The 17758-nt window shown below is 44.2% G+C and overlaps 1 protein-coding gene across 1 annotated transcript in view; it reads right to left on the bottom strand.

The window, feature by feature from the left end:
* Positions 1-17758, bottom strand: part of LOC132777625 (myosin-6) — a 55562-nt gene that overhangs the window by 11388 nt on the left and 26416 nt on the right. Inside the window, exons 17-31 of the mRNA XM_067469747.1 lie at positions 17275-17348; positions 16201-16288; positions 15245-15362; positions 13154-13277; positions 12040-12176; positions 10809-10935; positions 9481-9609; positions 8096-8338; positions 7157-7333; positions 5633-5778; positions 4329-4419; positions 2123-2512; positions 758-884; positions 520-638; positions 63-259 (exon numbers count right to left, since the gene is read on the bottom strand). Coding sequence (XP_067325848.1) covers positions 63-259; positions 520-638; positions 758-884; positions 2123-2512; positions 4329-4419; positions 5633-5778; positions 7157-7333; positions 8096-8338; positions 9481-9609; positions 10809-10935; positions 12040-12176; positions 13154-13277; positions 15245-15362; positions 16201-16288; positions 17275-17348 — 2287 coding nt within the window. The remainder of the gene's footprint in view (positions 1-62; positions 260-519; positions 639-757; positions 885-2122; positions 2513-4328; positions 4420-5632; positions 5779-7156; positions 7334-8095; positions 8339-9480; positions 9610-10808; positions 10936-12039; positions 12177-13153; positions 13278-15244; positions 15363-16200; positions 16289-17274; positions 17349-17758) is intronic.

Genomic DNA, 17758 nt, shown 5'->3' with positions numbered 1-17758 from the left:
ATCAGGCTGCGCATTGACTGGCTCCCATAAGTCGTTAGGTACTCTGCACCATGGACACTTACTTGGCCTCCTCCAGTTCCTCTGTCCTCTGGATGGCATCGGTCTCGTACTTGTTTCTCCACTGAGCCACCTCAGAGTTGGCCTTGGAGAGCATGCGTTGAAGTTCTGCTTTGGCCTCCATCTCTTCCTCATACTGTTCTCTCAGTAAGTCACAGTCATGGCGGGCCGACTGGAGCGCATGCGCCAGAGCATTTTTGGCCTTAGGAAGAGACAGACACACATACATTTGACTGATTTCCCTCAGTCCTTTCTCTCATGGCTTTTCCCCACAACCACCATTAGGTCTTAACCTACTGCAGTGGTTCTCAACCTGGGGTCCCCAGATGTTTTTGGCCTTCAACTCCCAGAAATCCTAACAGCTGGTAAACTGGCTGGGATTTCTGGGAGTTGTAGGCCAAAAACATCTGGGGACCACAGGTTGAGAACCACTGGCCTACTGTTTCCAAGACATTATCATACCTTTGCCTCCTCTTCCAACTGTCTCTTCAGGTCCTCCGTTTGTTGTGTGTATGACTGTTTTCCTCGGGTCAGCTGAGAAATGAGAGATTCCTTCTCTTCTAATTGACGGCTCAGTTCTCCTGTGGACAGTAAAAATGGAAAGATAGAGTCCACAAGATGGTGAATGCTCTTGTCCCCCAACAGTGTTGACCTCAGGAACTGTTGCTCAAAACAGGGCCAAAGGGAGATAAGAAAGTACCATTTTCGGTCTGGAGCTTAGCCCGCTGTGTGTTGGTATCATTGAGGGTCCGTTGGGTTTCTTCAAACTTGGTTCGGTAATCTGAGGATTGGTCCTCAAGGGTTCGGCAAATTTTCTCCAAATTGACCTGTGGACAACAGAAATAATAATAATGAGGAAGAGTGAAAATAAGCAGAGATAGTTCCATATGTGAACAACTGTCCACCTGAAGAAGTTGGATCAACTCCTCAAGTAAGAACAGCCCCAAAATCATCTGGATAGTAGGTTCTGAGGTGCTTTCTCAACTTGTTTGACTTCTAAAGTGCCATGTACATCAATAGGACTATGAACATAAACAATAATAAGAACAATACATTTTGCAGCTTGTGAGTTGTGACCTTTGAGGGAGTAAATTTAAGGGGTTCTGAGCATTTGTGAAGGGAGGGCTTATTTTCTACCCCATTTAAGAAGATATAGTTGTCCTTCTACATTTGTGGGTCTAACTTTGCCAGATTTGCTTATTCACAGATTTAATTGATATGGGCCCCCTAAGAATCTCTAGGGCCTCCAGTGAGCTCTATGGTGAACTTCTGGTGGAATTTCACCATAAAGTCACACTGGAGGATTTATAGATCCCTAGAGAGATGTTCTTTCAGGTAAACATAGTTTTTATTCCTGTTTTGTCAGGTTTTGCAATGTATTGTAATGTAATATAGCTGAGTCATGCACTGCTAATGGGCTTCTATTGGAAATGCGGAGTCATGCATTAACTGTATATAGGGAATCATTTGGGGAATGTGTTCTGGCCTAGTCCAGGTGATTGTGAATGATGTAATCCTGGGTCTGAGTTAAGTTAATGAGTTGGGAACCAATCAGAGATTGCTATGTGTAATTGTATAGAATTGTATATAAGGAAGTCATGTACAGTGTGTATTCCTCTCCTTGTGCTGTGATGTTGTTCGTCGAAGGCTATATGTAATTAAAAGAACCTGTCTGCTAAGTTTGCTGTGGTAGGTTTGTAATATCATCTAGACTGGGGGAAAGACAATGGTAAAACTGACAATGGCCGGGCATGTTCTCAAGTGTCTGTAAAAGGTTCCAGAGTGACTGCAGGCTGTGGGAGCAGTTAACTGAAAATACTGTGCAGGAAGAAGCTACTGGAAAGCGCTGAAGTTGTGCAACTGATCTGCTGCTGAATTGTGAAGTTAATCTCAACATGTTTCCCCCACTTTTTGCAGTGGCCCTGAATTCCTAACATCAGCAAATTTGGAGAGTTGACTGTATCATCCTACCACTTTCCAGCTGTGAAATGTCCTTAAAATGGTAAAGAACCAATGAATAGCTCCCCCCTCTGAACTAGGTTTAGCTCCCCCTCCTGTTTAGTACCTTGGCTTTCAGCAGTTGCTCCATGTTGGAACCCAGGTCATCCATTTCTAGCTTCAGCTCGCTCTTCTCCTTCTCCAACTTCTGCTTCACACGTTGAAGGTTGTCGATTTGCTCGCCCAGCTCCGCCACAGAGTCTGCATGCTTCTTCCGCAGGGCTGCAGCCGTGGCCTCGTGGTGGAGGGTCGCCTCCTCCAGGTCCCGACGCATCTTCTGGAACTCAGTCTCCCGCTTCTTGTTCAGCTCAACCTGGACGGAAGTGGCTCCACCAGCTTCCTCCAAGCGTTCACTGATCTCCTCCAGCTCTCGTGAAAGTTCGGAGCGCTGCTTCTCTACTTTGGCCCGGGATGCACGCTCAGCCTCCAGCTCTTCTTCCAGCTCCTCAATCCGTGCCTGAATCATGGAAGAGGAATATGCTTCCCTAAGTCCAGGCAGTTTATTTAACTTCTTCCCTGGGATAGATCTAATTCTTTGTGTGCAATCTTTGGTGCTCCTGCATTTTCCAACATTAACTGGTTCCCATCCTGGTAGCAACATATCACAAGGTTTTTCATGGGGCAGCTCTAGAGTGAAGGGAACTCCATAGGGTAGGGAATGGAATTCTAGAGCAAGGAGTTGTTCTAGATTGGAATTCCCAGGTTTGGGTATTTCTAGAGCAGAAGGCTGCTCTAGAATTGTAATCCCCAGTGTTGAGGGAGAGGAGGAAATATTATTTAATTCTTCTAGATATAAGAGGAATAGTTCTAAATGCTATTCTAGATGAGACAAATGGTCTAGAATGGTGTCTAACACCAGAACCCTGGTACATAGAAGGAATGGACAGAGGGACCTTTAACAGAGGATTTGAGGCTGAGCCTGTATCTACACTGCAGAAGTTTAGCTCTTTCACACCACATTAAGTCCCACAAGGGTCTTCCTCCAGGGCCAAACCAAGAATGGGCAACTTGGAAGTCCCTGAACAGACTCAGAAGTGGAGTGGGCAGATCAAAAGACAACCTGGCAAAATGGCACTACCCAAAAGAATCCCCCACCTTGTGTGACTGTGGAGCAGGACAGACAACTCTGCATCTGTATGCTTGTCCACTATTCCCTGCCTCATGTACAGAGGAAGAGTTGTTGGAGGCTACAGACAATGCCGTTGCTGTTGCCCGTTTTGGTCAAAAGATATTTAGCTGCCTGCGCTCTTTCTATTTTTATCAGTTTTATATTAATGTATGCAATGCTTTTGATACGAAATAAATAACCACATTAGCTGCCATGACCAGAGCCCCCAGTGGCACAGTGGGTTAAACCCCTGTGCCGGCAGGACTGAAGACCGACAGGTCGCAGGTTCGAATCCGGGAAGAGGCAGATGAGCTCCCTCTATCAGCTCCAGCTCCTCATACGGGGACATGAGAGAACCCTCCCACAAGGATGATAAAACATCAAATCATCCGGGCGTCCCCTGGGCAACGTCCTTGCAGGCGGCCAATTCTTTCACACCAGAAGCGACTTGCAGTTTCTCAAGTCGCTCATGACACGACAAAAAAAAAAAAAAAAAAAAAAGCTGCCATCACTCCATTCCTGGATGTGAAGCATTGTGAAAAATTTACCCTTCTTTGTCAGAGTGCTGTGGTACCACAACAAACAACCAAAAATCCTAGGATTCCATAAGTTGGAACGTTATGCTTTTCCTGCATGGCAGGAGGTTGGACTCGATGGCCCATGTGGTCTCTTCCAACTCCATTAAGGAGCTGGGCATGTTTAGCCTGAAGAAGCGAAGGCTGAGAGGGGATATGATAGCCGTGTATAAATATGTGAGAGGAAGCCACAGGGAGAAGGAGGGAGCAAGCTTGTTTACTGCTTCCCTGGAGACTAGGACGCGGAACAACGGCTTCAAACTACAAGAGAGGAGATTCCATCTGAACATGAGGAAGAACTTCCTGACTGTGAGAGCCGTTCAGCAGTGGAACTCTCTGCCCCAGAGTGTGGTGGAGGCTTTTAAACAGAGGCTGGATGGCCATCTGTCAGGGGTGATTTGAATGCAATATTCCTGCTTCTTGGCAGGGGGTTGGACTGGATGGCCCAGCAGGTCTCTTCCAACTCTTTGATTCTATGATTCTATAACTCTATTATTCTTTGATTTTATGATCTACAGCAGCTAAAACGGTGTCAAACTGCTATAATTCTGCAGTGTAAATGGATGGTCTCAATGTCCAAGACCACCTACCTGCAGTTCCTTCAATTTCTTCTGTAGCTGTGCAGCCAGGGCCTGCTCATCCTCGATCTTGCCATTCTGTTGGTTGATATCAAATTCCTTCCTGCAATAGAGTATTTTGGGAAGTAAGCATCTCTCCTCTGCTCTTCCTCTTCTGTCTCTTTAGTCCACAGAAAAGCTTTCCAAACATTTCATGCTGGCGATTACTTTTTAGACATGCATCATTTCATGACACAGTAATTCAGTTTTACTAGAAACCCAGAAGTTAAATGAATGTCTTATGACAGTGGTTCTCAACCTTCCTATTGCCACGACCCCTTAATAGAGTTCCTCCTGTTGTGGTGACCCCCCAACCATAAAATCATTTTCATTGCTACTTCATAACTGTTATTTTGCTACTGATATCAATTGTAATGTAAATATCTGATGTATTTTCATTTGCTGGACCAAATTTGGCACAAATACTCAATACACCCAAGTCTGAATACTGGTGGGGTTAGGGGGGGTTGATTTTGTCATTGGGGAGTTGTAGTTGCTGGGATTTATAGTTTACAATCAAAGAGCCTTCTGAACTCCACCAATGATGGAATTGAACCAAACGTGGTACACAGAACTCCAATGAACAACAGAAAACACTTTGGTGGGACCTTGAGTTTGGGAGTTGTAGTTCACTTACATCCAGGTAGTGCACTGTGGACTTAAACAATGATGGATCTGAACCAAACTTGGCATGGATACTCAATATGCCCAAATGTGAACAGTGGTGGAGTTTGGGGAAGGTAGACATTTACACGGTTGAGCTGTAGTTACTGGGATGTATAGTTCACCTACAATCAAAGAGCATTCTGAACCCCACCATTGTCAGAACTGGGCCAAACTTCCCACACAGAAACCCAATGACCAACAGAAAATACTGTGTTTTCCAATGGTCTTTGGCGACCCCTCTGACACCCCCTCGCAACCCCTCCAGGGGTCCCGACCCCCAGGTTGAGAAATACTGTCTTATGAGATATATGGACACATACATACAACATATATGGGAACACAACATATCTTATGGAAACCTTTCAGTTATATTTTAAAAAATATATGATTTGCAAGATAGTTACATACATTTTCAATATTTTTGTAATTTCTCGTTAACATTCGCTCAACACACTTATACACTGCAACCAACACACCAATACACCAACACACAGTTTAGAAAGCTCTAGTCTGTAGGATTTCCATCCAACATCTTCTCTTATTTACTTTACTACTTTCTATCCCAAATAGTGAAGCTTTTCTGTGTGCTGAGAAGCAAGCATCTTTCTTACTTTTTCAATTTCTCCTCCAGTTGTTGTTTATCGTTTTCTAGATCCATTACGTTCTCCTGCAAAAGCTTCAAGTCTCCCTCAAGCTTCCTCTTAGACCGTTCCAGGTCCATCCGGATTTTTCTCTCCTGTTCCAAGGAGCCTTCCAACTGTTTAGCAAGGGACAACAAGGAAGAGAAAAAATGGCTACAATTTAACAGGGTATACAAAGCATTTACTACAAGTCCATCGTTCAATCAGAATCCCAGGTTTCGGTGGTGACCAGGGGAGCATTCGCAGAGTTAAAACTTGTGCGCCAGCTGCACTTGGACCTTGGGAAGCCTGACTTGGCCATGATGGTCCATGCTCTGGTTACATCCCGTATAGACTACTGCAATGCGCTCTACGTGGGGCTGCCTTTGAAGATGGTCCAGAAGCTTCAACTAGTCCAACGAACGGCAGCCAGGTTGCTAACAGGAGTGGCCCTCAGGGAGCATACAACCCCCTTGTTGCGTCAGCTCCGCTGGCTGCTGGTTTGCTACTGGGCCCAATTCAAAGTGCTGGCTTTGGCCTTTAAAGCCCTAAACGGTTCTGGCCCAGCTTACCTGTCCGAACGTATCTCCCCTTACGAACCATTGAGGACCCTGAGATCATCTGGGGAGGCCCTGCTCTCGGTCCCGCCTTCGTCTCAAATACGTTTGGCGGGGACGAGAGACAGGGCCTTCTCAGTGGTGGCCCTTTGGCTATGGAATGCCCTCCCTAGGGAGATCAGATCGGCTCTCTCCCTACTAACGTTTCGGAGGCAAGTTAAAACATGGTTGTTTGAGGAAATATTCAAAAATGCAGAGTAAACGACTTAGGATATTGAATGACTTGACGATGGAACTGGACAATGCTTGATAATAAGGAGGCGCTAATGTTGTTGTTATTATTGTTGTTTTATATTGTTTTAATGTTTTAATTTGTTTTATGATATTATGTGTACTGTTTTGTTGGAAACTGCCTTGAGTCGCCAATTGGCTGAGAAAGGCGGTATACAAATACAGTAAATTAATTCATTAATTAGTTTGCTCTAGGCACTGTCAGGCCATTATATGCTAATCAAGGTGGTGAGTTGAAACATTCACACCGAGCTCCAGCAGACAAGAGTCCTTTGTCTCACCCTGGTCATTCCACAGATATATAAACCCTTTTTCCTAGTTCCAACAGACCTCACTACCTCTGAGGATGCTTGTCATAGATGCAGGCGAAACGTCAGGAGAGAATGCCTCTAGACCATGGCCATATAGCCTGAAAAAACCTACAACAATCCAATTAATTAATTAATTAAAGTATCGACAGAGCTCACATATATTAGATCACAACCTTTCCCAACCGTGAGTCTACAAACTCCATTACTGACCATCTGACCAGGAAAGATGGACAATGTTGTCCTGTATTCCATTATTGGGAAAGGCTCAAGCTAGATGATACGTTTGACTACAGATAAGGTAACTTGATGGGTTCACATTCAATCCTCCATTGTTTTTGGCAGTGTTTTTGACTCACATCATCTGCCTGCTGTTCCAGCTTCAGTTTGGCTTTGCTGAGTGTATTGACTTTGTCTTCTTCAACTTGGAGGTCATCCAAAGCCTGCTGGTGCGCCTCTTGCAAGGACTTCTTCTCCTTCGTTAGCTTGGCGATGATCTCATCCAGACCAGCCATCTCCTCCGTGAGGTTTTTCACCTAAGAGAAGACCAAATTTCCCGACATATAAGGTGTGAAAAGTCTTAACGTTCATCCATTGCAGCGTGCCAATACAAATGCATTTCAGCCAGCTTCAAGAAGGCCAACCGATGGGAAGACACTCCAGAAATATTCAGAACTCAAGAAATGACCAACATCCAATAGTTAAACTATATCTCATTGTGGAACCTTCATAAGTTACTTTTTTGTAATATAATTCTAAGAATCCTTGTTGGACAAGTTGACTGGAAGAGTCTATGCAAACCAATTCTGTGCAGAATAATGCTCAATTACAGTATTTTTTGTATTGTCGAAGGCTTTCATGGCCGGAATCACTGGGTTGTTGTAGGTTTTTTCGGGCTATATGGCCATGATCTAGAGGCATTCTCTCCTGACGTTTCACCTGCATCTATGGCAAGCATTCTCAGAGGATGCTTGCCATAGATGCAGGCGAAACGTCAGGAGAGAATGCCTCTAGACCATGGCCATATAGCCCGAAAAAACCTACAACAACACAGTATTTTTTGTGCAGAAATATTATTTTCTGTGCAGAAAACACTATGTCCTGTGCAGAAAATACTGTTTTCTTTACAAAACATATGAATATTGACCAAAATAAGTCCTGGACTCTTGGAAGTTCTGGATTCTTCTCGTCAGGGTTTCCTACACATAGGAACCATGTGTTCCAACAACTTTGCAAATATTTTAAAATATTCTTTTCATCCTTACTCTTAGCTTGTCTTACTGTAACTTTCTGCTCACCTTGTTCTCTGTCGCATGCTTCTCCTTTTCCACTTTGGCCAAGGTGAGCTCCAAGTCGTCAATATCCTTCTTCAGCTCCGAACATTCATCCTCCAGCTTCCGCTTCTTGGCCGTCAGTTCAGCATTCATCTCTTCCTCATCCTCCATCCGTTCAGTCATCTCTTTCACCTTGGCCTCCAGCTGGATCTTGTTCTTGATCAGCTGGTCACACCGTTCCTCTGCGTCATTCAGGTTATCTTGCTCCTGGAAGGGGAAGAAGAAGAACCGGGAGAATGCTTCAGCTTGACCCCAACTTGCATGGACTACAAGTCCTATAACCCTCCTATAACAGGCTAGAAGGCATGATCATCAAGTTTGCAGACGACACCAAATTGGGAGGGATAGCCAATACTCCAGAGGACAGGAGCAGAATTCAAAACGATCTTGACAGACTAGAGAGAAGGGCCAAAACTAACAAAATGAAGTTCAACAGTGACAAATGCAAGATACTCCACTTTGGCAGAAAAAAGCAAAATGCAAAGATACAGAATGGGGGGCAATGCCTCGCTCAAGAGCAGTATGTGTGAAAAAGATCTTGGAGTCCTCGTGGACAACAAGTTAAACATGAGCCAACAATGTGATGTGGCGGCAAAAAAAGCCAATGGGATTTTGGCCTGCATCAAGAGGAGCATAGTGTCTAGATCCAGGGAAGTCGTGCTACCCCTCTATTCCGCCTTGGTTAGACCACACCTGGAATATTGTGTCCAATTCTGGGCAACACAATTCAAAAGAGATATTGATAAGCTGGAATGTGTCCAGAGGAGGGTGACTAAAATGATCAAGGGTCTGGAGAACAAGCCCTATGAGGAGCGGCTCAAGGAGCTGGGCATGTTTAGCCTGAAGAAGAGAAAGCTGAGAGGAGATATGATAGCCATGTATAAATATGTGAGAGGAAGCCACAGGGAGGAGGGAGCAAGCTTGTTTTCTGCTTCCCTGGAGACTAGGACGCGAAACAATGGCTTCAAACTACAAGAAAGGAGATTCCATCTGAACATGAGGAAGAACTTCCTGACTGTGAGAGCTGTTCAGCAGTGGAACTCTCTGCCCCAGAGTATGGTGGAGGCTCCTTCTTTGGAGGCTTTTAAAAGAGGCTGGATGGCCATCTGTTGGGCGTACTCTGAATGCAATTTTCCTGCTTCTTGGCAGGGGGTTGGACTGGATGGCCCACAAGGTCTCTTCCAACTCTATGATTCTATGAATCCTCAGCCACTGGAACACAATGGAAGGTCTATTGGAAGTTATCACCCTAATAGTCACTACTTAATCCAAATAAAGGGGCATGTGCAAAGTAGAACTGAAAGGCGAACCGATGGATCCCTGTCTATTGACCCACTGAACATACTCACAGCCTGAACTTGCAATTGCAGGTCATTCTTTTCTTGCAGGAGGGAGACCATCTTCTCCTCCAGTTCTTTTCTTCGTGTTTCAGATTTCTCCAGAGCTTCTTTCAGCCTCCCAAACTCCTCCTTCATTGTCTGTAGAGGATATAGAAGAGACTGTCAAAATTTCAGACTCAATCAGCTTAGGCATTGCTGTGTTAAAAGAGGCTCAAGTGATAGATTTGTTCCTGAAATTTTCAACTTTGGATTGTAAATATGGAGAGCCATATTTGAGTGTGTTCTTCATGACCCATCCTCTTTTTTTAGTATGAGGGGCAAATTCCAATTTGGGAAAACTTTCCAGAGGCCCATTCTAATGGAGAATGGCCATGTGGGCACAATGGGTGAGACACTATGTCCCTTTGACCAGTCTGGGTTCTGTCCCACCAAGCACACCAAGCACAGCTCCATGTCAGAGTTCCCAGAGTTTAAGAATAAGAATCAACCTGGGGATCACAACCAGACACAGTGAAGGCATCTGCCCTTGTGCTATGCTACTCTGCTGCTGAGTATGCATGCCCAGTGTGGAACACATCTCACCACACTAAAACAGTGGATGTGGCTCTTAATGAGACATGCCTCATTATCACAGGGTGTCTGCGTCCTACACCACTGGAGAAATTACACTGCTTAGCCGGTATTGCACCACTGGACATCCACCGGGAAGTAGCAGCCAATAGTGAAAGGACCAAGGCAGTGACATCTCCAGCTCATCCCTTGTTTGAGTATCAGCCAGCACGTCAACGACTTAAATCAAGAAATAGTTTTCTTAGATCTACAGAGACACTCGCTGGAGCACCTCAGCAAGCGAGAGTTCAAAAGTGGCAGGCTCAAACCCAGCACCTCAATCCATGGCTGATACCAAATGAGAGACTCCCTCCTGGGCACACAGAAGACTGGGCGACTTGGAAGGCACTGAACAGACTGCGCTCTGGCACCACGAGATGCAGAGCCAACCTTAAGAAATGGGGCCACAAAGTGGAATCCACAACATGCGAGTGTGGAGAAGAGCAAACCACTGACCATCTGCTGCAATGCACCCTGAGCCCCGCCACATGCACGATGGAGGACCTTCTTGCGGCAACACCAGGGGCACTCCAAGTGGCCAGATACTGGTCAAAGGACATTTAATCAACTACCAAGTTTGCAAAATTTGTGTTGTTTGTTTTGTTCTGTTAGAAATGTAATACAATGGTCTGGTTGCTGTTGACACGATAAGTAAATAAATAAGAATAAGAATGGGATTCCTGGGTGGATTCTCGATCTCTCTCTTTCACTTCAACTCTGAACATCACCTGCATCTCCTTTTCAGTCTCTGCGCTTTTCAGCAGAGGTTTGATCTTGAAGAAGAGTTTCATCCAAGGCCAGTTCTTCACCCCCATGAAAGCACGGATGTTCCACTGAATCACAAGCAAAGCATCCCTGGAGAAATAAAAACACAGGTAAGGTGGAACCATTCAGGAAACACGACCCTCTTTTGTGTCATCATCATTAACTTCCCAAAACTGTGGTGGAACATCAGCTGAGCATCCCTGGAGACATAGAGACACATGTAGGTTGAACTCTTAGGGCAGTGGTTCTCAACCTTCCTAATGCCGCGACCCCTTAATACAGTTCCTCATGTTGTGGTGACCCCCAAACATAACATTATTTTTGTTGCTACTTCATGACTGTAATTTTGCTACTGTTAAGAATTGTAATGTAAATATATAATATGCAGCATGTATTTTCATTCACTGGACCAAATTTGGTACAAATACCCGATACGTCCAAATCTGAATACTGGTGGGATTGGGGGCTGATTGAGTTTGTCATTTGGGAGTTGTAGTTGCTGGGATTTATAGTTCACCTACAATAAAAAAGCATTCTGAACTCCACCAATGATAGAATTGAACCAAACTTGGCACACAAAACTCCCATGACCAATAGAAAATACTGGAAGGCATTGGCCTTGAATTTTGGAGTTCTAGTTCACCTACTTCCAAAGAACACTGTGGACTCAAATAATGATGGACCAAATCTGGCACAGGTACTCAATATGCCCAAATGTGAACACTGGTGGAGTTTGGGGAAAATAGACATGACATTTGGAAGTTGTAGTTGCTGGGATTTATAGTTCACCTAAAAATCAAAGAGCATTCTGAACCCCACCAATGATAGGATTGGGCCAAACTTCCCACACAGAACCCCCATGACCAACAGAAAATACTGTGTTTTCTGATGTTCTTTGGCAATACCTCTGACAATGTCTCGCAGCCACCCTCCCCCCCCCCCCCCGGGGTCCTGACCCGCAGGTTGAGAAATACTGCCTGAAAGAAACATAGTCATCCTTTTGTGTCATAATCAGCTTCCCAAAACATTGATGGAACATCAGCTGAGCATTTGAGACTATTGATTACTACTCTGCCTTTAAAGAGGAAGGGCTCGCCAGTACTCCACTAGCAACTGTTTTCCCTGCGGATCTCATATTTTCTTCCTCATTTGTAACGTTTCTCCTCTGATCCATCCACGACTAATAGGACTCACCTGCGCTCCATAATTTTTTTGAACTCAATGCGCATGAGCTGGCCTCGTGACCGGGCCTGGATGCGTGTGATGATGCGGGCTAAACGTTCGTCACGCATTTCTTCCAGCTGTCCCAACAGCCCAGCCTTGAAAAATACCTGTTGGGAAGGGGGAAATGGGCGAAATGTTTGTTGTTGTTCATTCGTTCAGTCATTTCCGACTCTTCGTGACTTCATGGACCAGTCCACGCCAGAGCTCCCAAATTGCCAAATGTAGTCTGGCAATATTTAAATGTGGGTACAACTTGATATCACAAAGTGCAGGAGGCTTATGAACTCTTTATTTTTTAAAATTCTAGCAAACCCTGATGGTTTTCTGAAGAAGTGATTCACTTTCGTCAGGGCAGAAAAAGGTATCCAAGGAGGTCTGGAAGGGTCAGGGATCACAAAACAGTCTTGAGGGGCTACTCTTTTCCAACCTTGAATGATGTCTTACTTGTACTATAAACACAATTTTCTTATATATTATTCCAGCAATCATTGCATTCTCTTGCCTTTACACCAGTGGTTCCCAACCTGTGGTCCAAGGACCACCAGTGGTCTGCAAGTAGTAAAATATGGTCTGCGGCCTCACTGTTACTACACTGTTGCAATGAGAATGACTTGTCTCGCGAAACTATCTTATAGTGCCGAGGCAGATGGCAACTACTGGGTGGCATATGTTGCGTATAAGAAACTAGAGCTGATATGGTCTACCCTGGTCAAGTGGTACCTTGTAAAAAAAAAGTTGGGAATCACTGCTTTACAAGAATAGCTGCCAACTTGGGGTATTGTGCTTTGAACCAAGAGTGCTTGGTTGGTGATCCCAAGCCTTTCCCTCAAAGAACTGCATTTCCCAGGGTACCTTGTGGTGGAGAGGGCAGGTTTAAGCCTGTAATGTGGACATGTCATTGAAGAAACCGGGCTGGCTTATCCATTTTCCACATGAAACCATGAGGAGCACTCCCTGATTGATGTACTACAGCTCATACAATCACCTAACAAATGTCATGAAGGATTTGGGAAGTTGTAGTCCTCCAAAATATCTTTTCAAAATTCTGATCTCTTTTTCACAGATGGGAGCTCTGCCCTCTTACCTTTGTGTGACCAAATTTGTATTGACCATGGTCAATGTCCAGGGAGCCCAGGAGTTTCTCTGCTCCCTTCCGGCTGTCAATGAATTGGCCCTCAGGGATGGCAGCTGGGTTCAAGATGCGGTACCTGGAATGGAGACAGCAACTGTATTACATTCCACCTGGAAATGTCCTCTTATTGATCTTCACATGAAGAATATCAAGACACAGGGTTCAGTTTCTAGAAAGGCAGGAGGTTATTTCATTGGGGCACAGAAGCCAGGACACAAACGGCAGGTTGAGACCAAAGCTGGAGTGGAAATCAGTTGGCCATCAGATGTTGCTGGACTGAATGTATAATAAACTCTAGCTAGCATAGCCAATGGTGAAGAATGGCTGGAGTTGTACTCCAACAATATCTGAAGGACGGCATGATTTCTATTCTGTCTTAGGAGACTTTCACCTTCATCTTTGAATACTAATGCTTCCAGATTGGCATAAAGAAACTTGGGTTCTCAAGATACAACTTCCAAGGTTCTTCCAAGGTTCTTCCACTTCAATTCCAATATTCTTGGGCCAGAACTAGACATCCCCCCCCCCTTTTAAAGTGTGGTATGCATTCCCGAGTCTATGATTTGAAGATCAAATTTCCTCCTCTCTAATATATACTGTATATAGGCACTTCTGCCTTCTGGTTACTTGTTTTTCAACATTTTGTTGTCTCAGCAGATCTAAGTCATAGTCAACATGCTTGCTGTGGTTCAGCCAGATGAAGATGGGGGTTTGGGGGTTCAGGGTCTGATGATTCTGTTGGTGTGCAAACAGAGGGGGATTTAGAGCAAGATGGTTCTGCAGCTGAGGGAACGGAGGGGGTTTTGGAGCAAGATGCTGTTACTGAGACACAGTGTGAAAGTGGAACTGTTTGGAAGCCAACAGGCAGAGAGGGGAGGAGAACATTAGCTCATCTGAGGAAGCAGCTGGCTTAGACAGAGATACCAGGCTGCTTCTGAGGGGGCCGAGATTCAGGTGCAGGAAAATCTGTGAGAAAGAGAGGCAGAAGCAGGCCTCTCAAGGTCAAAGGAATGTGTTCATGTTTTGCAGTCCTTAAATTAGTGAGAGAGCTGTTAGGATTTTAGATCAAGCAATGTCGCTACTGGTTTAAGGAGCTCCTGTCTAGTTCCTAGTTCATTCCTTAGTTCAAGACCCAAGATTTGGCTTAAGTTTTGCTCCTTGTTTTATGGATTTACCTTTTGATTCATGCCCATGTTTTGCTCCTTGTTTCTTGGATTAATGTGCATGTTTTAACCCTTGTTTTCTGGATTTACCTATTGCCTTTGGGACTTGCTTCCTTAGTTGACTCTTGGATTTTTACCCATCCATTTGCTTGAGGAGCCTTTGGCCCATTTTATATGTGTTTTTATCAATAAACTGTTTATTACCACATTTGGTTTCTTGGTGAGTGCTGTGAAGAAGGTGAACTCCTGCCGAGGTGCAACAGTGCCGCATTTTCGACCACTGGTCTGCTCTTTAGATTAGCCCTGCTTTTTCTCTCTCCCTCGGGGCCCTACCACACAGTCCTATATCCCAGAATATCAAGGCAGAAAATCCCACAATATTTGCTTTGAACTGGGTTATCTGAGTCCACACTCAGATAATGTGTGATTTTCTGCCTTGACTTCCTGCCGTCAGCCTAGCTTCTGAATACCTAGCAGTTCGAAAACAGAAATGTGAGTAGATAAATAAGTACAGTCTACTAAGCACATTGCTCCTTTGTCTCAATCGACTCAGTACTATTTAGTGCTCAGTTTTGTATTTACCAACTAAAAAAAAAAGATGATTCCACTTTTCAACTACTTCCACTTTTTCATTCAAACTGCACCATAACTTAAAGAACCATTTCTTCTATATATCTGAAGCAGTGGTTCCCAAACTTAGGTCCCCAGCTGTTTTGGAAGTTCAAAAACCTTAAAGGACTAACATTTGGGAACCACTACTCTAGGAGGACATTTTTTTCTCTTCCAGAAGGCATTTTGGGTCAAATATAACAAGCTGAAAGAGGCACAATGGAGGGTAGAGAGGCCATATCCCCAACACTATCTCCTCAAATAGCTTCACCTTTGCCTGAAATCCCCATAAAGGATCCGGTTGGGGAATCCCTTCCGGCAGATCCGGATCCCCTCCAGTACACCATTACAGCGGAGCTGGTGCATGACCAAAGGGTTGTCCATTATGCCTGGAAAAGCAAAATGAGAGATAGGAAGGAAGGGGTAAGTCTTTTTAGAAATGTGCCTCCTTCATATGGCTCAACTAAGTTTTTTCTCCAAACTTTCTCTAATTCTAACCATTTCTCTCCAGAGCCCTGGAAAATTCATTTGGGGGATTACAAATCTTAGAATTCCTCATTTCAAACCAAGAAAGCCAAGATAGTTATTGGGGCACACAAGGTAGAATATTGCCTCCATTGCCTCTCTCCCATTGCCAGGAGCAATAAGATAAACATAACAAGTGGAACAATTTAGAATCTGCTTCCCTTCCCTGGTGCAATGGTTGCGAGGGAAAGGCCAATCTGTTGATGGAAGGGCAACCCTAAAGTTGGGATCCAAAGGTCCACCCAAAACATCCCATTATACTCCACCGTGGATTAACTGCCAGCTACAGAAGTTCAAGCCACGAACAGGATAACCTCCTGCCATCAGCCTAGCTTCTGCCTACCTAGCAGTTTGAAAACAGCAATGTGAGTAGATAAATAGGCAGTACTTTAGCGGGGAGGTAAAAGGCGCCCCTGAAAAACATGCTAGCAGTTCAATCAGAAATGGCAAAACTCCTCAGCATGGAAGAATGGAACATGGCCGAGTCGAGCACAGCCTCCAGATGCCGGACATGGGAAAAATGGGAAGCCTGCCTCTTTTATGTACTGTTCTGTCTTTGTCAATTGTATAATAGCATCGAATGTTTGCCATTTATGTACCTGTAATCCACTCTAAGTTCCCCCAGGGAGATAAAGCAGAATATAAATAAAGGATTATTATTATTATTATTATTATTATTATTATTATTATTATTATTATTACCAGGTGCTTTCCTTTCATTGGGGATGAGACACCGCACAAAATGAGGGTGGGTAGTTTTGAGATTGGCCATCAGCTTGTTCAGATTCTCCTGTAAGAAAAATGGAGAAAGGGATGAAGGAGGCCAAAAGACAGTATGTTTTACATACTTCTGACCACAATGTGGGATGTATAAACAAACCATACCAAAATGAAAAAAAATAAATGAATAAAGTGGGTTAGTTTGGACTAGAGAGGAGCCATTGTATCAATTGGATTTATCTATGGTGTGTGATTTGGACTATTATTCTGGAGACCAGAGTTTGGTTTGGTTCTCCAAGGAAACCCATGGAAACCCGCTGAGATAGGGTCAACTTAGGGTTGCTGTACATTGGAAATGATTTAAAGACACCGATATGCTACTTAACAATTACTCCTATGGCTTTACTGTAGTTGGGGTAACCAACAGAACTCAAGCCATGCAGTTTCACATCCTTAGATGATAACACCACCCATCCTCAATACCTTTGAGATGCTCTGTTATTCAGTGGTTTCACAAAACAAACCACTGTGTATTACCTGTACCATAGTAAGCTGGCACACAGGGAGATAGACAACTGGTGGCACTGTTTCTGTATTTAGCAGAAAGGTAGGATGTTGCAAACAAAGTGCAGCCCAATGAGCATAAATTGAGACTATTCAAGGTCAACAGAGCATCTAGACCAGTGGTTCTCAATCTGTGGGTCCCCAGGTGTTTTGACCTACAACTCTCAGAAATTCCAGCCAGTTTACCAGGTGTTTGAATTTCTGGGAGTTGAAGGCCATAACATCTGGTGACCCACAGATCGAGAACCAATGATCTAGACCATCATTACTCAAGAACAGACTTGGTTCTCCATCTTTTCCTCCTCGTAAGCTGGGATTCAAGGTTTTCCAACACAATATTTGCAAATTCCTGGACATGAGGTACACAGCAATGTGTCTTCTTCACAATTTTAGCTTCTATCCCCCAAATCCTCCCATTGTCGTCAGGAAAGGCAATTTAGAGAGCTGAGGTCCCTGATCCTATCCCAAGCCCAGAAGGGATTTGTCTCCTACCCGGTGAAGTGCAGAAACAGTTTGGAAAGAGGAGCCTTTCTTCTTGGAACCTTTCCCCTTCCCGCCATCTCCACCTATGAACAGAAGATACAGTATAGGTCACACTTGAGAGGGGAATCAAAAGTTTAGAAGTCCCATATGTGGAAAAATAAATGGTCTGCTCCACACATATTCCAGATATAAGATCTTTGGACTTAAAGGAGTATCTGGGACTTCCATTTCTCCATCCCACCATTCTTCACCCTATTCAACTTTTATCTCCATCTTTACATCCATCATTTTCCATTCTTTATCATCTACTTATCCTTCTTCCAGCTTTCCATCCATTGTTCTTCATCCCTTTTTGTCTGCCTATCCATCTATCACGTCTTTCATCTAACCATCCTTGATTTTCCACTCACCAACCCTTTCTTCTCTAACCTTCTGTCCATTATTGGTCCCTCACTCTTTCATCTCTATCCTTTCCTTGTTGCTCTTACCTCTA

Source organism: Anolis sagrei, chromosome 6 (genome assembly GCF_037176765.1).
Source record: "Anolis sagrei isolate rAnoSag1 chromosome 6, rAnoSag1.mat, whole genome shotgun sequence".
In the NCBI taxonomy this organism is placed as follows: Eukaryota; Metazoa; Chordata; class Lepidosauria; order Squamata; family Dactyloidae; genus Anolis; species Anolis sagrei.
This window is presented reverse-complemented; position numbering and strand designations above follow the sequence as displayed.